Genomic DNA, 21,187 nt, shown 5'->3' with positions numbered 1-21,187 from the left:
ATAGAAAAATGGTTTTCATAACTTATCACATGTGCCTAGCTGGCTTGTTATTATATAGTAAATTTGTCAGCAAGAGGCCTAAGCATAATTTAAGTAATTTTTCTTTTAGGAGCCAAATTTAAGCTAGCATTTCTTCTAAAAATGTTTTTTCCCCTTTCTTTCACAACATGACAAATATGGAAATGTTTAAACTAATTGTACATGTATAATGTATCAGATTGCTTGCTGTCTTGGAGAGGGAAGAGTAAAAGAGGAATGAAAAAATTTGGAACTCAAAATGTTACAAAAATAAATGCTGAAAACTATCTCTACATGTGACTAGAAAAATAAAATAGTATTGAGAAAAAAAAAGGTTGGAAAGAGCTTTAAGGTCCTTTCTAACTCTGCATATTGGAATCTATTTAATAGCTTCTCATTTGTCCTTTTTGTGTTCAGCTTCTCTTTTCAATTTGTCTTTTATAGCAGGGCTTTTTAAACTGTTTCCATTTGTGACCCTTTTTTGCCTGAGAAATTTTTATGAGACCTCAGGTACACAAAATAGTGTTCAAATAAAAAATTTACTAATGAATCATAATTTTATGACCCACATTCAAGTCATGAGACTCCATATGGGGTTGTGACCCACAGTTTAAGAAGCTGAACTTCTGCCCATAACCATGCCAATCTTCCACTTGAAAATAAGTTTATCAGCTGAAAGTGATCTCTCTTCACAAACTTGCTTGCATCTCTTAAAAACAGAAAACAAAATTAAATATATAAATTATGAATAAACATAATTCTAAAAGGACAAAACTATACAGGGATGGAAAGTCTACTGAGGAAAATATTGGTTTAAACTGTTTTTTTTTAAAGTAACTTGAGATTCCTGTTTGTTTTTTTGTTTTTGTTTTTTTTTGGGGGGGAGAAGGCAATAGGCTTTAAGTGACTTGCCCAGAGTCACACTAGCTAGCTAGAATGTGTCAAGTGTCTGAATCCTGATTTTAATTTGGGTCCTCTTGACTTCAGGGCCTTCTAGATGCTTTGAGAACACTATTTACAATAGTTCAAAATAAGCCATAAACGATCATAAAATAAGAGTCAGAGAATTTTAGACCTATAAGGAACCTTAAAAATTATCTCCCTTTTATAAAAGTGGAAAATGAGAACCAAAGAAATTTAGTGGCTTGAACAAGATATTACAGTTGATTCCTAACAGTCTCATGACTGTCTGAGGTGTTCTTTCAACTATCATATTCCATTTCTCTCCAACACCAGAGAATGCTACAGAAAATGAATCCAAAATAGAGGATGAAGTATTTTTAATTGATACACATGTATTCTTCTAGCATAGAAATGCTAGTTGATAAACTTAGGGTATTATTAAGAAGCTGAGAACCAAGTTTTAAGAAAAATTTATCCCATTCCCTTTATTTTTCATTTCCCTCTTTCCACTATTTCTAATTTTGTAGATATTCCTGTACCAGAATAAAACACACTTGTTCTCTTTCACATTTACCAAAAAAGTTCTTTAGCAAGGATGAAAAATATTTTATTAAATGACAGCCTAAAGCTTTTATTTAAAAACATGTAAAAAAACAGCAAAATATTAACATTAAACACAATATGAAGTAACAAAATATCAAAATTTTATTTTAAATAAAATGTGTATATACAATTTGGTCACCTACTATAGGGTCCATTATCATTTAGAAACACTGATACAGATATAGCTGTAGCTTGCTGAGAAATGCAAGTTACCTGTCATATTTAAGAAAGGATTAAAAAAGTTCATTATGTAATCTAGTAGAAAGTTGTTACTGTAGAAAAAACAAGCTTAGGTTTCATCATATTTTCCAATAAGACTACCAGAGTCCACATATCATACATTTTAGATAAATCATTCCAAATTCCAAAGTAATGGGCTAATGAAACTCTATCATTTCTATGGGCAAAGGATTAACTTCATGCAGCTTATTTTTTCTCAGATGGTTTTCTAAAAATTTCCAATGAAGCTACATAAATCTAAACAACATGCTGCTTCTAAGATTTAAATATTAAAAGATTTCTTTGACATTAAAATTACAAATTAAAAAAGGAGTTCTAGATCAAAGGCACATGGAGAGGTCTAGAAGAATAAACTGGATATCCCAGGGGTGGATCTGCTGCTTGTACAGTAAGATTTCTTAAAAGTACTGGATGAGCTTGTATACTGTATCGTTCTTCATCATCATTAGTGGCATAGAGAAGTTCCCATGAAAGATTAGCCCACTGCCCTCTGACAGCTTCAGCATTTAATTTCCCAACTTGAACCAACAATTCCTGAAGAGTAAGGATTCTTCCAGTGTACACTCCCTTTAAAGAAAAGGAAAAAAAATAGGGGAAAAATCAACATTTTTAACATTGAAAATTAATTACATATACAAGTATACATACAATAAACATATTTTAAAAAGTGCACATCAAATTTTCTACTTTGAATCAAAGAATCTAAGTTGGAAAGGAACTCTGTGACAATCTAATCTAGCTTAACCCATTTTTGAACATGAATTCCCACTGTAACATACTAAACAGGTAGTCATCTAGCCTTTGCTGAAAACTCATATTTTAAGTTTTACTGACATTTTTTCCCTTGAAAACAATTACTCCAACCTCTCTTCACAAACTGAATCTTTTCTTGGAACAATTAAAAAAAATAATCAAAAACATGGTGATTCCACACCAGTGGTGTATACAATATTCTAGTTGTCTTCTGCCTTCCCTTTATTTCCTAACAGGAAAAATATATTTCAAGAAGTATTCTTGAGGATCTTCAATGGTATTGCAATTACCCAGAATTCAACTGAGTCACATTGGGTAGTTTGTGATTTAAAGGAATGTTACTGTGAACACTTACAAATTAATAACTTAACCATATATGTCTGAGCTGGCTTGTTAATCATGGAGTTAATTTGTCAGCAAAAGGCCTAAGTACATAATTCAAATAGTTTTTCTTTTAGTAGCTAAATTTAAACTAGCATTAGCATAGATTCTAAAACATTTGTTTATGGCAGAGACCTTTAAACTATTATTTTTAAGCAGTGAGAATTTAATGGTTAAATGGTCTTAAGAATACGAGTTATATCAATCTACATGTCACAATCCAAACAAGTATTCTGTTAAGTGTTTAGTTCATTTTCATATTAATATATCAGAAATGGGTGAAAATTTCTTCTACTTATGTAGATTCTAACTCATCCAGAACTTGTAAAGTTAGAGGTCTCACTGCCTCTCCAATTCATTAACATTCGTTATTTTTTAAAAATTAATTTTATAATTATAACTTTTTTTTGATAGTACATATGCATGGGTAATTTTTTTACATTATCCTTTGCACTCACTTCTGTTCCAAATTTTCCCCTCCTTCCCTCCACCCCCTCCCCTAGATGGCAAGCAGTCCCATACATATTAAATATGTTATAGTATATCCTAGATACAATATATGTATACAAAACTGAATTTCTTGTTGTACAGGAAGAATTGGATTCAGAAGGTAAAAATAACCTGGGAAGAAAAACAAAACTTCAAACAGTTTACACTTATTTTCCAGAGTTCCTTCTCTGAGTGTAGCGGATTCTGTCCATCATTGATCAATTGGAACTGAATTAGATTTTCTCTTTGTCGAAAATATCCACTTCCATCAGAATACATCCTCATATAGTATTGTTGAAGTGTATAATGATCTCCTGGTTCTGCTCATTTTACTCAGCATCAGTTCATTAACATATGTTATTAACAATTGATTTCTTCCATAGGCCCTTTCTCTGATACTTTATTGTGTTACTGAGAAGACCATTTGCTTTGCCAATGGAGCACAAATTTGGGCAGCTCTACCAAGTTGGAAAAGTTTTGAGAACAAGCTTAGAAACAAAATGCATACAAGCTGCTGGCTAAGTTTGAGGAAACTCTTAAGTTAATCACTAGATTCTGAGGCTCCATTCCCTCTTGCCACCCAACCCCCATTCCTGGCCATACCATAATAACAACTCAGGAAGATTATCTATTGAGGTGTGGAAAAGGTGGGATATGATTCTATGGAGGAAGAGTTTTTTAAACGTATAACAAAGAGTATTTCCATAATTCTTAACACTTTACAAAATCACATCTTCACTAAATATGAGGTAAGGAATACAAGGTATTTTGGTTAACCTAAATAGTTGGTTAAAACCTTTACCACCACTTCTAAATAAATAACTCGATTGTCCCTTCAACTTCCATTCCTTGTGCTCAACAAGTTCATAACCCCACTACTTCCTTGCAATCTAGCCCCCAACCTCTTCTCCTTTCTTAAATCTACTCTACCTACTAATGCACTGATGCCAATTTGCTTTATTCTTATTGACCACTTATCTTTTATTTATCTTGCCTTGCCAATTATTTTCTCTTTTTCCTTCTTGAGATTCTATATCCCATTCATATCTTACTCCCTAATCTACCTTCCCAAAGAAGGTGAGCTTCTTGATAGTTAGGGATTGTTTTATTTATTGTATTTGTATCCCTAACACAGTGTCTATGTACTTTGTAGTAAGTACTTAACAAATGTTTATGTTAAACATGTGCAACTCTTCTATACATATTTTCACAGTTATCAAGCTGCACAAGAAAAACCAGATCAAAAAGGAAAAAAAAAATGAGAAAGAAAATAAAATGCAAGCTAACAATAACAAAAACAGTGAAAACACTACGTTGTGATCCACACTCAGTCCCCACAGATCTCTCTCAGAATGCAGATAGCTCTCTCCATCACAAGAATCATCTCACTGTTGAGAAGAAACACGTTTATCAGAACTGACCAACAATTAAATATAAAATGATCTCCTGGTTCTGCTCATTTCATTTAGCATCATTTCATGTAGGTCTCTCCAGGCCTCTCTGAAATCATCCTGCTGCTACAAACATTTTTGCACACATAAGTCATTCCTCCCCCCCCACCCTTTTTTTAAAATTTCTTTGGGATACAAGCCCAGTAGAACGCTGCTATCAAAGGGTATGCACAGTTTGATAGCCCTTTGGGCACAGCTCTAAATTGCTCTCCAGAATGGTTGGATCAGTTCACAACTCAACCAACAATATATTAATGTCCCAGTTTTTCTACATCCCCTCCAACATTTGTCATTATCGTTTTATTCACTTATCTTAGTCAATGTGAGACATGTATAGTAGTACCACAAAAGTCTTAATTTATATTTCTCTGATTAATAGTGATTTAGAGCATCTTTTCATATCACTAGAAATGGTTTAGATTTCTTCCTTTGAAAATTGGCTGTTTGTATCCTTTGGCTTGAATTCTTATAAATTTGATTCAATTCTTTATATATTTTAGAAATAAAGACTTTATTGTAACCCTTAAATGTACGTTTTCCTCCCAGTTTAATGCTTCCCTTCTAATCTTGTCTGCACTGATTTTGTTTGTATAAAACCTTTTTAACAATATAATTAAAATTATCCATTTTGTATTCAATAATGTACTTCATTTTTTCTTTTTCCACAAATTCTTTACTTCTCCACTCATCTGAGAGGTAAACTATCCTTTGTTTTTCTAATTTGCTTATAGTATCCTTCTTTATGTCTAAATCATGAACCCATTTTGACCTGATATAGGATATTAGCTATGGGTTACAGCCTAGTTTCTGCCATATTAATTTCCAATTCTCTCTCTCTTTCTCTCTCTTTTTACTGAGGCAATTGGGGTTAAGTGACTTGCTTAGGGTTACACAGCTAGAAAGTGTTGTGTCTTGAGTGCAAATTTGAACTCAGGTCCTCCTGACTTCAGGGCTGGTGCTCTATCCACTGCGCCACCTAGCTGTCCCTTCTCAGAAGTTTTTATTCCAAAAAGTTCTTATTGAAAAAGCTGGGATGTTTGGTTTTATCAAACACTAGATTACTATAGTCTCAAATTGACTATTTTGTCCTGTGAGTCTAACCTATTCCATTGATCGACTACTCTATTTCTTAGCCAGTATCAAATGGTTTTTGATGACTGCTGCTTTATAATATAGTTTTAGGTCTTGTATGGCTAAGTCACCTTCATTTTTTTTTTTTTTTCATTAATTCCCTTGAAATTCTTGATCTTTTGTTCTTCCAGATGAAATTTGTTGTTATTTTTTCTAGCTCTGTAAAATAATTTCTTGGAAGTTTGATTTGTATGGCACTGAATAAGTAGATTAATTTAGGTAGTACTGTCATTTTTATTATTTTATTTCAGCCCACCCATGAGCATGTGATAGATCTGATTTTATTTATGTGCAAAGTGTTTTGTAATTGTGTTCATATAATTCCTGACTTTGCCTTGGCAGATAAGACTCCTAAATATTTTATATTATCTACATAGTTATTTTAAATGGAATTTCTCTTTGTATCACATGATATTGGATTTTGTTGATTTATGTGGCTTTATTTTGGATCCTGCAACTTTTGTAAAGTTGTAAATTGTTTCTAATAGTTTTTTTAGTTGATTCTCTAAGAATACCAAAATATCATCTGCAAAGAATAATAATTTCATTTCCTCATTACCTACTCCAATTCCTTTAATCTCTTTCTTCTCTTATTGCCAAAGCTAGCATTTCTAATATAATATTAAATAGTAATGTTGATAGTGGGTAACCCTGTTTCACCCCTGATTTTACTAGGAATAGTTCTAGTTTATCTCCATTACATATTATGCTTGCTGATGGTTTTTAAACAGATACTACTGATCATTTTAAGGAAAACTCCATTTATTCCTATACTCTCTTAGTGTTTTTAATAGGAATGGGTGTTGGATTTTGTCAAATGAATATGCCAAAACTACATAAAATATGAAATATAATATTTGAAATAACTGATTCTTGGAGTGAACCTTGACTTAAGCAACAAAAATATTTTTGAAATTTTGGCCCTTACCATATTAGGATCATGCCCCAGAGAAAAAAGGTATGGCTTTTCATGTAAAACTGCTTCTTGCCACTCTTCATCAGATACTAAACCAATGTACCAGTCATGTTCATATTCTTCTAAGTAGTTAGCCAGATCTTTGAAGTCCTCTATTGGGCCTAAACTTGCTTTGTCAAGCATAAGCTTAAAGGCATACCTGAAAAATATAGAATCAAAAGTCTTTTTGTTATATTTTTGATTAATCTTATTAATGAAATGAATTTAGTCCAATACTTCAGGGGCTACAATGGAATTACATACATTTTGTGCAAACATATTAGAGAGAATTTATTTAACTTATCTGTGGTTAAAAAACAAAACCCACATTAGGCCATATGAAAAAAAAAAAAAAAAAGGTTTTCAGACAACCCAAAATATAAGCACAAGTTAATGTAATTTTAACAAAGGAACCAGAACTTTAAGCACTTTTAATTAGAGGATTTTTTTTTTCAATTCCATTACTATAATGCTAATCAATCATCACTGATGTGGATATCCCTACCAACAATGCATATTTTAAAAAAATTTATCTCTTTGTTACATTTTAAGTTCTGAACTATCTTCTTCACTCCTTTCTCACTGCATACTAGAGAAGACCATCATTTCACAACACACACACACACACACACACACACACACACACGCATGCATGCAATCATACAATAAATACTTCTATTTATTAGTCTCTCTGGAGATGGATAGTATCTTCCTTCATAGATCCTCTGTAACTGATCTGAGTATTTATAATACTTAGAATAACTGAGGTGTTCAGTTATTCTCCAAACAATATTGCTGTTACTATATATATCAGTATAGCTTCTGTTCATTTCATTTTTTTCCAAGGCAAATCTTTCCATGTTTTTCTAAAATCAACCTGCTCATCATTTTTTACAGTATATTAGTATTTCATCATTCCACAACTGATGGGCATCGCCTCCATTTCCAGTTTGCCAGATAGTTTAAAACATTTATTATTTTTTTCTTTTCCCTATATCACCTTAGGAAATAGGCTTTATAATCATGATATTGCTGTGTCAAAGAGTATATACATTAAAAAAATACTCTTCCGGCATAATTCCAGATTGCTCTCCAAAATTGTTGGATCAATTTACAGTACCATTAACTATGCACAAGGTTCCAATTTTTCCACGTCCCTTCCAATAACTGTCATTTTCTCCTATCATTTTAGTCAATCTGATAGGTGTGAGATAATATCTGAAAGTTGTTTTAGTTTACATTTCTCCAACCAATAATGGTTTAGAGTATTTTTTCATATGACTACATATAGCAGGGGTTCTCAAACTGCGGCCCGCTGAGGATGTTTATGCAGCCCGCAGGGTTATGGCAAATGGACTGAGGGGCAGAGACAGAGTGTAAGTTTTTGTTTTTACTATAGTCCAGCCCTCCAACAGTCTGAGGGACAGTGAACTGGCCCCCTATTTAAAAAGTTTGAGGACCACTGGCATATAGCTTTGATTCTTTACTGAAAAACTTCATGTCCTTTGACCATTTATCAATTGTGGAATAACTAACATTTTTATAAATTTGACAAAGTTCTCTACACATTTGAGATGAGAGATCTTTATGTTAGAAACTGGAAATAAAATATTTCTCCCACTTTTCTGTTTTCCTTATAATCTTGGCTACGTTGATTTTATTTATATAAAATATTTTCAATTTAAAAGTCAAAATTATCCATTTTCTACACTGCAATACTGTTTACTTAGCTTTTCATAAATTCTTCTATTCATAATGACAGGCAGTATGATGATCTATGTTCTTCTAATTTACTTATATCTTCCTTTATATCTAGGTTCACTTACCCATTTTGACCTTATCTTGGTAGTGGTTCAAGAAATTGATCTATATGCAATTTCTGCCAGACTGTTTTCCAGTTTTTCCAACAATTTTTATCAAATAGTGAATTCTTATCCATAAGCTTAAAATCTTTATACTTGTCGAACACAAGATTACTATAGTCAGTTACTATTGTCTATTGTATGTTTACTGTGTTCCACTGATCCACTTTTCTATTTCTTAGTACCAGATACTTTTTATAATTCAATCTCCCTCACTTATATTTTTTATTATTCTTCAATATTCTGACTTTTTATTCTTCCAAATGAATTTTGTTATTTTTTTTCTAGCATTTTTGGTAATTTAATGGAATGGCATTGAATTAAAATTAGTATAGGTAGGAGTTTATTTTTATTATATTGGCTCTGTTCACCCATGAGCAATGGATATTTCTTCAATTATTTAAATCTGATTTTATTTGTATAAAAAGCATTTTATAATTATTCTCAAGACTTTCTGGGTTGGTCTTGGCAGATACTCTGAAGCGTTTAATGCTGTCTGGGGTATATGTATTACTATCTCTTTATGTAGAGCTATGCTGATGATCTATAGAACTGCTGATATGATGTTATTCTGCTACCTTACTAAAATTATTGTTTCCTACTAGCTTTTTAATTGAATCTCTAGGAATTTCCAAGTAGGTAATATATAGTCTGCAAAAAGAGATAATTTTATTACCACATTCTTCAAGGTGATTCCTTCAGTTTCTTTATCTCCTATCATTGCTATTGCCAGTATTTTTAAACACAATATTGAATAACATATGTTGATAATAAGCATCCTTTGTTTAAAATATAGAACACTTCATGAATTTGTGTGTCATCTTTGCAAAGGGGACCATGTTTTTTTCTGTATCATTCCAATTTCAGTATATGTGCTGCCAAAGCAAGCACTCAAGCATTCTTTTTTCACTCCTGAACTTATTGGGAAGGTTTCTAGCTTATCTCGATTATAAATAATGCTTGATGATAGTTTTAGGTAAATGCTTATAATTTTAAGGAAAAATACAATTATATCTATACTTTCAAGTGTTTTTAATAGGAATGAATGTCAGTTTATCAAAAGTTTTTTTCTGCTTTTATCAATATAATCATGATTTTTTTTTTTACTGATATAATCAATTATGTTAATAGTTTTTTTGGTGTTAAATCATCCCTGTATGCCTAGTATAAATTCCACTTGGTTAATTTTTATGATATATTGCTGTAGTTTTTTCTACTTAGTATTTTATGTAGGGGTTTTGTATCCATACTCATAAGCAAAATTGGTCTATAATTTTGTTTTTGCATCATATTTATTTTGTAAAAGGAGTCTGGTGGGGACCTCTCTGCCTATTATTTTAAATAATTCATTTTAAATATTGTGTTTAAATCTGTGTTTTCATAGTCTTTGATTATATTTTATATTTATATGTTACATATTATTATATATCATATATCTTTTTATTGCACTATGATCTCAAAAGGATGCACTTGATATTTCTGCTTTTCTGTACTGAACTATAAAGTATTTATGACCTAATAATACATGGTCAATTTTTATAAAGGTACCATGTGTCACTGAGTTTTTTTCCCTTTCTATTCTCATTCAATTCTCTCTAGATATTTATTGTATCTAGCTTATCTAAGATTCTATTCATTTTTTGGGGAGGTAGATTTATATAGTTCTTGGAAGGAAAGATTGAAATACCCTATTATTATAGTTTTGCCATCTATTTCCACCATAGCATTTGGTGCATATATCTTTAGTACTGATGTTATTTTATTATTTGTTACTTTTTTCACAATGTAGTTTCTCTGCTTTTCTTTTAATTAAAAATCTACTTTAGCTTTAACTTTGACATCATTTGTTAACCCTGCTGTAATTTTTTTTGTATCAGCTAAAGTATAATAAATTTTACTCTACTCTTTTATTTTTACTCATGCATATCTTTCATTTTTCATTTTTAAATGTGCTTCTTGTAAACAACATGTTGTTGGATTCTGGTTTTTAATTTTATTACTTACTTATTTTATGAGTTCATCTCATTCACATTCAAAGTTATAATTACTATTTGTGTATTACCCTCCATCCTGTTTTTCCTCTTTATTTATCCTTCTATTCCTCTATTTTCACCCCATCATTAACTCAGTCAAATTTACTACTGACCACTGTCTCATATCCTTTCTAAGAACTCCTCCTTTGGCCTCTCCCCTTGTTCCTATTTCTTATTCTATCTACCCTTCTCTTATCCTTTCCATTTACCCTCTTATTTCTTGATCTATACAGTCTTCTAAGAGTCCCTCACTTATCCAATCCCCTTGCCCTCATATTTCTCTGTAAGCTAAGAAGATTTTTATACCTTCTAGATGTAAATTGCCTCTTCAAACCAATTCTAAGGAGAATAAGGTTGCCACTATCAGCCCTCTACCTCCTCCCACCCACTATTCTAGTAGTTCTTCTATTCATACCTCATTTGTATGAGATCATTACCCTATTTTACTTCTCCATACCAACTTTTATTTATTCTTTAGGTTCATTCCTAAGTCTTCTATCTAGGTATACTTTACTAAATGGTAACATTCTTAAGAATTACAGATATTTTCATATTTAAGTATAGTTTGACTTTATGAAAGTGGTAGATAGATAACAAAATAGCTCTTAACAAATCATTCTTGGCTCTTAAAATCCCACTTTTTTTTTTCCTGAGGCAATTGGGATTAAGTGACTTCCCCAGGGTTACATAGCTAGGAACTATTAAGTGTCTAAAGCCATATTTGAACTCAAGTCCTCCTGATTTCAGGGCTGGTGCTCTATCTACTGCACTACCTAGCTGCCCCTAAAATACCACTTTTAACACTGCCCACACCATAATTACTGTCTTTGTCCTCTTATAAATACACCACAGGGAATATATTCAATGTGATGGGTTGAGGCCTTCCTTGAGTTCTTTTAACATTGTACACATACAATTAAGGAGTCATAGGTTGTCTGCAGGGCAATTAATTAGCACAGTGGATAAATGTTGAGTCTGGAGTCAGGAAGACCTGAGTTCAAATATGGCTCAGATAATTTACTAGTTGTATGAGACGAGGCAAATCACTTATCCCTATTTGCCATTCTCTAATGTAAAACAAAGAAAAGGAAATCGCAAACTACTCTAGAATCTTTCCCAAGAAAATTCCAAATGGAGTCATGAAGAGTCAAGACACAACTGAAAAACAATTAAATAACAACAGTCTATCCATATGTTTTCCATAACTCTTGCTTTGTGACTAGCTTCTTTCTTTTCTGGTCATATATTTATGTAATGATATTCTTTAGGTAATTTCTTTCATTTTTTCTCTCCATTTTATTTTTTGTTGTTAACAAACGTCAAATAAAATGAACATGTCCATATATAGTCTAGAGAGGATTTCATATGAAAGTGTGAGTACCCATGATGTAGAACTTGCTTTTCAAAGCATAAAAATAATTTCTATTTATTTATTTATTATTTTAATTTATTATTATTTAAATAAAATTTTATTGAAGTATTTTCTTTTTAAAACATAACCACAATTTAGTATCTCTTTTAAAAATTTAAAAAGCATAAAAAGATTAATACATGGAAACAGTTTTAAAATGTATGTAACATGTAAGACTTTGATGTGAAAAGCTTATGGTCTGCTTTTTTCCTGATCTAAGTCTATTTTTTGCCAGACTGCTTTCCTAAAAAATAGTACTTTTTGTTTGATAACAGAAAATACTATCCTAAATAATTTGCATTTTCTAGTTTATTGGAAACTAGTTTGTTGAATTCCACAATTTATGTTACCTCTTTCTCTATCTAGTATGTTATATGCACTTATCTCTCTATTTTTTAACCAATGTCAGATAATTTTGCTTCATTCATATATAGTCTAAGGTCTAGAAGGGCTATTCCCCTTTCATCCCTATATCTTTTTATTAATTTACTTTGATGATCCCTGATTTCTCCACATGAATTTTGTTATTGTATCAAGTTCTATAAAGTATTCTTGTGAGAATTTCACTGGTATAGCCATAAAATTTAAGATTAACTTTATTAACATTTAACAGTACTGTCATTTTAATATATTAGCATGACTCAGACATAAGCAATGAATATTGCTCTACTCCAGTTATTTTTTTAAAAGAACACTTTGAAAATAGAATTTTCTAGGTAAACTATAATATTAGCAGGAAACATGGAGTCTTATTTGTTCTTGAACTTTCTCTTCTCTTATCCTTATTACTATTATTCCACAATTAGGTCAATTAATAGTAGAAAGTGGGAATCCTTACTTTATTATCGTATTTAATGGAAAAGTAGAAAATGTAATCCTATAGCAAATAATGTTTGCTTTTGGTTTTAGACAACTATTTTTGTGATATTAAAAAAAAGACCCCTCTATGTCTATACGTTAGGGTTTTTTGTCTTAGCATAAGTAAATATACTTTCTCATAAATATTTTATTTTGTCAAATATTTTTCTGTCTATTGAAATAATTATGCAGCTCTGGATGTTTTTGGTTTTAATACGTATAATTATATGGTTGGCCAATTCATGGATCAAAGTTCTTTCAAGTCTTTCAAGATTTGTTTTTCTGTTATTACTGTATTAACTGATTATGCTTTACGTATAGCTTTTCCTGTTTTACCTCTAATTTGTAATGTGTTATAGTGTGCATGGCTTTTTACCATGCACCTCTATATTCCATTGAACAACATTATCTTAAATATTTCCTATGTGTCTGGCACTGTTAAATGTTTTAAAATACTAATATCTCATTTGTTCTTCACAACAACTCTACAAGATAGATGCTATTATTATCCCCATTTTATGATGGAGGAAAATGAGGCAGGCAGAGGTTAAGTGACTTGCCTAGGGTCCCACAGCTAATATCTATAGCCAAATTTAAACTCAACCTGACTCCAGGTCCAGCATTCTATCTCCACTAAACCGCCATCTGCCTCTTGAGTCGAGAGCACTAACTCAGCTTGCCCATCTCTTCCTGTACAATTCAACATCCAACTCACTGTCAAATCTGCAGTGTCTGTCCAAGGCATATTAATGACTGACACACTGTATAGCTTGTCCATTGAAATGCATGTTACATGTCAACAGGTATTCTTCATCCACTTGAATTTTCTTGTATTGATAGTTGATCCATGTTACCAAAGCTCAAGCACATGCCCTTCCTTTCCTCTAACAATCAGCAAACTCTAAAAGTGGACAGTGATTTATAAAGTTAGTAGCAATGACATTACTTGGCAGCTTTGTTTAAATCTTTTTAAGAAATGTATTTCTTAGGAATTTGGGGGTGTTTAGTGGGACCTGTCTTATGTTAAACCAAAAAATTAAAAACTTATTTTTCTACAACATTAATAGAATTAAAAAATACTGGGCTACTTGCCAAATACAACATCTCAGAATAGGACCTCAAGGAATACCATGGCATAAAGGAACTTAAATTATTTCTTACCTGAATGCTTTCAATGCTTGCTGGAACAGTTCTGGTTTTTCAGTTAGCCAGTCCAAACCAAGTGACCAATTAATGCCACTATTGTAAGCTCTAAATATGTGGCTAGGGCTAGGGACCACACTGTCTATTCCAAAAAAACTAAAATAACAAGACATCACTGCATGAATATATAAGTCTTTCAAAACTTCATCCTTTGTTATGTCTTCAAGTATATTAGAAAGATTTTCTTTTGGATGAAAAGATTCCAATTGACTTAAAACAAACTTGTACCAGTCTTCTGGAAATAACTGTTTCATCTCATTAATTCTGGATTTGGGCAAGCAACTAGACCTCCATTCTTCTGGTATACTTAACAGCTGTGAATGAGAACAACTAAATTCCAACAGAGGAAAGTGTGTCATCTCTACTTGCTTTCCTTTGTCAACAGCAGGAAGGCCCAATGCAACTGCTTTAAATAGTTTATCTTCTGAAATTGTCTCTGTTGAATTAGCATCTGTGCTCTGAGATTCCACTGATCCTGGAATAGGTAAAACTGGACTTGGCAAAACTTTCAATTGCCCATTTTCTTTTTTGTCTTTTTTGGTGGTGGACTCATCATCAAAAAAGTCATTATCAGACCACTCATCAAATGTTTCTAAATTTAAACTATCTGAATCATTGGGGTCTTGTGGGTATGGTGAATTATTCCACTCAGGCTGCCTGATTAGAGGTGGCATACCATTATTTTTAGTTTCATCAAGTTTTTTTGGTGTTCTGTTTCTTTTATAGCAATGTCGTACAAGTATCCACACAAGTACTTTAATGAGGTCATCTTTAAATGCTTGTAAATGTTCATTAGAATCAATGATACCGGATAAAACATTCCTGGCATCAGAGTACAGTCTCACAGGTAGAACAGTGCAGGGTGTTAAGATGTTTCCAAAGTGTTCATTGAGGGGAAGTGCTCTTGCATATTCCTCTTGCTCAAAGGCTGCTTCAAAAACTTCATCAACTCTTCTAGCTTCAACAGTATGGCACGAAGTTTCTTGTAATTCTAATCCCTGAAAGAAGAAACAAAAACTTCTTGAGTGAATTCCACTATTTACAAAAATCATTTCCCAATCCCTCTTAATTCTAGTGTCTTCTATTTTTTCCTATTTATCCTGTATTATAATTTCTTTATATGTATTTCTTTGTCTTTGCTTGTTGTCTCCCCCTTTAGACTACAAGCTCCTTGAGGGCATAGACTGCATTTAATATCTTTTTTGTAATCCCCACATAGTAGGCTTTTAATAAAATGTTATTGGTTTTGGGTTGTTCATAAAAAGATAGTAATTTAAAAATATTTATGTATTCTTAATAAAAATATAGCATCACTTCTAAATCAAGAGCTTTATTTTTTAAATTTAGGGACAGCAAGATATGGTAAAAGAAGATAGGGATTTATTTAGAAGACCTCAGATTTGAATCCTAGCTTTACAATTCAGTACTTGTATGGCCTTAGGTAAGTCAGTTAATCTCTCTGCTTTAGTTTCTCCACCTACATGTATTTAGGGACATTATGGGCAAACAAAGAGAAATATGAATAACAATTTTACTTTTATGACAATCATAAAAACTTGAAAGACCACATTTGAAGGAGCACAATTATATTTTTAATAACTTCTACATATATATTTAATTTAAACATTCAAATATCATTTATTATTTAAATATAATTTAATTTTATACATATACATATTTCTATTTAACTAGATAGTTAACTTCAATTTCTAGAATATTATATTCTAGTATTGGAAATCTTTTTTTCTTCTTCAAAACAATCAATGCCCTCTATTAAACATACTGATTTCAAATAGGCTAAGCTAACAAATTATTTGCATAGGGAAGCTTTTTACTTTGCTATAAAAAAACATAAATAATTGTCTAACTGGTAAAAAAAAATTAAGGCCAAAGAAATTCTATTTAGAATGGTCTAGTAGCATATTACATGATACTTCAATACCATATACTAACTGTACATCAAAGAAGGAAGAATTATTCTAATATTATGACATGATTTTCTGTTTATTCTTGTTTATAAGGTTGTTAGTGACAGTTTTAATCAGGAACATTTTGAACCTATTGTATTACGTTAAAAAAAGCTCATACTATACTGTTCTCTGTACAATGTTTACTTTGTCTACTTAAGCCAAACACTATTACAGAATTATACTCTAGAGCTGATTGGTTGAACAAAAATCACAGAGAATGGGACTTAGAAAAGAGGTGACTATCTATGTAGCTTCTTTGCCAACTAATAATCGGATAACACTACATGATATCAATATTTCTCATTTTTAAAATATGTATTTTCAAATTAAAAAAAAAACAAAGCAGATTTATTCCAAGTTGCTATGTATTTAATAGCTACTAAATTGATCACAGAAACATTTTTACATGTAACATGTTAACTCTAAAGAGAAACTTAGTGGTCTGACCTTAATGTTAATACAGCAATAGGTATATCCTCGTTCTAGAATTAGAATCCAGATAAGTCGATCTTGAAAGCGACATAAATAATGTGACCCAGGTAAAAGAAGACCTAAAATAGGATAGAAAAAGGTGAATTATTTTTATGTGCAATTTAGATAGCTCATTTTTATTATGGGAGAGTTTTGGAGACTGACTTTTAACTCCTGCTACCCTTTTGTTAAAAATAGAAAATAAACCACTATTTTGTACAAGGAAAGGCCTTAAAATCAGTTAAAACATGATTTAATTTACCATTATGCTATGTATGAAAGTGTTTTCAAATTTCCAGAGGGAACAAAACAAAACTAGAAGCAAGTATCAAATTTCTATCTTTTACTACATTTCTTATATGCATCCTCTTCTCTCCATTTACAAAGTCACAACTCTAATTCAGGTCGATCAATACTCACATGAAGTACTAGAAAAATCTTCTAACAATCTTCTAAATCTCTCCCCACTCTTAATCTATCCTCTTAAGGTAACTGCCAGAGTTCTTTTTCTAAAGTATAGGCTGGATTATGTCATGTCCTGCTTTAATGAATTCTAGTGACTCCTGATTACCTTATGAAACATAAAGTCCTCTATTTGGCATTTACAACTCTTTATAACCTGAGCTTTTCCTATCTTTCCAGTTCTCTTCTTACATCTTACTACCACCCTCCACTTACCTGCTACCAAAGAGAATACTGTATCTCCTTCTCAGTGCCCTTGTACTGGCTGCCCACTATGATAGGTTTCATAGTGATTTACCTTCACTAGAATGGGGATAGAGATTGTAATTTTGGCCTTCCTTTTATCTCTAGCACTTGGTAGACTGCCTGGCACACAAACTCAGAAAATATTTATTGACTAACTACTCAAACAACCATTACCCAAGAAGCAATTTCATTGCTTCTTGTCTAGTCTATTCCAACACCTGTTAGAACCAGACCCTCTCCATCTTCTTACACATTATTACTCCCTTACAGACATCTCAAGATCTGGTGACAGAGACTTAACTTGAAGTTCCTCAAAAAAGAACACTCTATCTCCTATTCTTGTGCTTTTGCTTCCTTACCTCTATCTCCTGGTTTCCCTGACTTCTTCCAAGGCTTGTCTTAAGACTCACATTCTGCAGGCCTCCCCTAGTCCTGTCAGTTTTTAATGCAAAAACATTTTCTCTTTCAGATGACATTCCATCTATTCTGTAAAGATCTTGTCTGAATATAGTTACTTATATGTTGTTCTCTCCCCTTTTTAGAATGTATGCTCTAGGATGGCAGGAACTATTTTTTGTTTTCTTTGTAGCCCAAACTTTCAGCAAAAAGGAAACAATAAATGCTTACTGATGGACTGTGCAAACTATTGAGAAGGCTAAATCCTAATAAAATTTCAATATAACAGAATTTTAATGAAAATGATATAAAAAATAATTGCATTGGGCTAGAAAATAACAATGTCAATTACTGTTAGAATGAAATGCAAATCTATAGCACTAGTTAAAAAATAAAATCCCTAATATAATTTGGATAAATTGAATGCTTAATAAATAATCAGTCTTCTGTGTTGAGAAACGACTAAGAAGATACAGTTTTTAAAATTGTTACAAAAGTAATAAACTTCTAAAAATGGTGCATTAAAAGGAAGACTTTTTGGAAATATGGGAGCATATCACAAGGTACTTCTATATCATTGAAAAAATACTGCCTTTCTTAAGCCAGTCTTTCAAAGAGTATTTAAGCAAAAGAAAGAAACTGCCCCCTTTTAAAGCAATAAAATTAAAGATAAAAGATAAAGGAATTTCTTTTTATAGTATAAAATCTCTTGAAGTTTGCATGTTTGGGGAATATTTCTGAGCTAAATATTTAAAATAAATTCAATATTCTCCAATTCATACTTATAAGTCAGTAAGATAGTTTTAGAAAAGTTAGCAATTTATATAATTCATTTTCAATTTTAAAAGTATTTGACTTGCAAATGAAACAAGAAAGTATATTTGTTCAGCTATCACTTGACTAGTATATAGAAGCAATTTTTACTTTAAAGGCCAACATATTTCTAAATGAAAAAGGAATCTATTTGCTATGGATATAAAGTAATTTTGGTCTAATTTCTGTCTTGTGACAGAAAATTGAACTTGATAATTTATTATTATTTGAGAGATATTTCAGAAATCTTAGACAAACTCATGGAATAATAGGTGTTTCATTTGACAAACAGTGGAAATAGATGGGGAAGTGGGGCAGGGGGAAGGTCTGGGAAGGGATTCAAGTTGTTGAAATGTATGTCATTAAACCACACAGAATTGGAAACTTTAAGAACAATTATCAATTCCTATTGAGCAAGTGTTCTAAATAGCAATTTCAAATCTCTGTTCTAGGTCTTGATTTCCAAACTATAAAACACATGATTTATCCAAAGCTGTAAACAATTATAATTGCATTAATTACAACATAGTTTGATAGAAAGCCCTAAAAAATATCATTCAGATTACTATATTTAGCAGTGCACATAGCTGAAAGCTTAACTGATCATGTTACAGATATCAAATGTTACCAGCATTACAATCAGTACATCTGAAAGTACTTTTTAAGACTCTGATATGGACCATGAAGGCGTTTATTATAGACAGCTTTGCTATGGCCCACATGTAATCTTTCTGGTTTAGATATAAACAATGAAATTCATTTCACAAGCATTTATTATGTTATATCCCCGCTTGTATTAGTCATTGTGAAGATGACTTCACCCACTATATTTTCCCTTTAAAAAGTTATTTGATGTTTGTGGCAGCTATTTTTGTAGTGGCTAGAAACTGGAAAATGAATGGATGTCCATCAATTGGAGAATGGTTGGGTAAATTATGGTATATGAATGTTATGGAATATTATTGCTCTGTAAGAAATGACCAGCAGGATGAATACAGAGAGGTTTGGAGAGACTTACATGAACTGATGCTGAGTGAAATGAATAGAATCAGAAGATCTCTGTACACTTCAATGTTGTATGAAGATATATTCTGATGGAAGTGAAAATCTTCAACATAAAGAAGATCCAACTCACTTCCAGTTGATCAATGATGGACAGAACAACTATACCCAGAGAAGGAACACTGGGAATTGAATGTAAAATATTAGCACTACTGTCTTTCTACCCAGGTTACTTATACCTTCGAAATCCAATTCTTAACGTGCAACAAGAAAATTGGATTTACACACATATATTGTATCTAGGTTATACTGTAACACATTTACTACATATGGGATTGCCTGTCATCTAGGGGAGGGAGGGGAAAATTTGGAAAAATGAATAAAAGGGATAATGTTATTAAAAAAATTACTCATGCATATGTACTGTCAAAAATTTTATAATTATAAAATTAATAAGAAAATAAAAAAGTTATTTGAAAGATAAAATATTGTTCTTAATTAGTTTTTGGAAAAGAATTATGAGGAGCAATGTTATTATATCATGTTTTGGGAAACAGTTAAGGGAAAAAAAATTCCACCTATCACATTAATAACATTACTATAACTGCCATAAAATATAAAAATTATGAATGATTTTAACAAATGTTGTTGTTCAGTTGGTTTGTGTCAGACTCTTCAAGAGCCTATTTGGGGCAAATATATTAGAGTGATTTGCCATTTCTTTTTCCAGTTCAATTTAAAGATGAAGAACTGAGGCAAAGAGAAAGGTTAGGTGATTTGCCCAGGATCATACTGCTATTAAAACCCTAAGAATAGATTTGAACTCAAGATGATGAGTCTTTCTGATTCCAAGCCCAGAAGTCTATCCATTCTAGGGCTTCTTAAATTTGTAACTCCTTTTTACCTGAGAAATTTTTATGTGATCATGGGTATACAGGGATATAAAATAGGTATACAGATAAAACATTTACTGCACAATTTTGCAATCCCCACATTTAGTTACAAGATCCCACATGGGATTACAACTCCATGTTAAATCACAGTTTAAGAAACTAGGCACTATAGCACCTATCTGCTCAGTTATTAACAATATCTATGTATCTTATTTTGTGGTATATTCAATGTTTGATGTTATACACTTGTAGTAAAATATTAATTTATTTAAATGAAAAATGAGCTAAGAAAATTATTTTTATAGATTTCTTTTATGAAAAATGGGGAGAGGGCATGATTTTTTTCTTATAAAAAAGGAGGAATTATCATGATATAAAGTTTGGAAACCATTGCAGGGCTTTTTAAAACTTTTTCCCGGGCAACCCTTTTTGTCCAAGAAATTTTTATTTGATCCCATGTTATGTAAGTATACAAATCAAATATTTACTGGTAATGAATCATAATTTTGCACCCCCCACATTTATTTGAGAGCCCATATGGATTCATGACCCACAGTTTAAAAAACTGGACCTTAGACGATATAATCTTATCTTTCTCCCTACCCTATCATTTTGTTATTATCAATCCTATCACTAAAGATCC

The 21,187-nt window shown here is 31.6% G+C and overlaps 1 protein-coding gene and 1 non-coding gene across 14 annotated transcripts in view; both read right to left on the bottom strand.

The window, feature by feature from the left end:
- Positions 1–1,503: 1,503 nt before the first annotated feature.
- PCNX4 (pecanex 4) overlaps positions 1,504–21,187 on the bottom strand; it is a 48,203-nt gene continuing 28,519 nt past the window's right edge. For all 13 annotated transcript variants that reach the window (XM_074290275.1, XM_074290268.1, XM_074290271.1 and 10 more), the window contains 4 exons: positions 16,709–16,812; positions 14,250–15,289; positions 6,898–7,084; positions 1,504–2,331 (listed from right to left, as the gene is read on the bottom strand). In XM_074290275.1, the coding sequence (XP_074146376.1) occupies positions 2,080–2,331; positions 6,898–7,084; positions 14,250–15,289; positions 16,709–16,812 (1,583 nt within the window). In that variant the 3' untranslated portion in view covers positions 1,504–2,079. The remainder of the gene's footprint in view (positions 2,332–6,897; positions 7,085–14,249; positions 15,290–16,708; positions 16,813–21,187) is intronic.
- Positions 9,573–9,677, bottom strand: LOC141559178 (U6 spliceosomal RNA). The gene has a single exon (XR_012487260.1). It is a non-coding gene; the product is annotated as a U6 spliceosomal RNA (small nuclear RNA).

Source organism: Sminthopsis crassicaudata, chromosome 2, assembly GCF_048593235.1.
Source record: "Sminthopsis crassicaudata isolate SCR6 chromosome 2, ASM4859323v1, whole genome shotgun sequence".
NCBI classification, from domain to species: Eukaryota; Metazoa; Chordata; class Mammalia; order Dasyuromorphia; family Dasyuridae; genus Sminthopsis; species Sminthopsis crassicaudata.
Note: the sequence above shows the minus strand (reverse complement) of the source record. Positions and strands in the feature narration are given on the sequence as shown.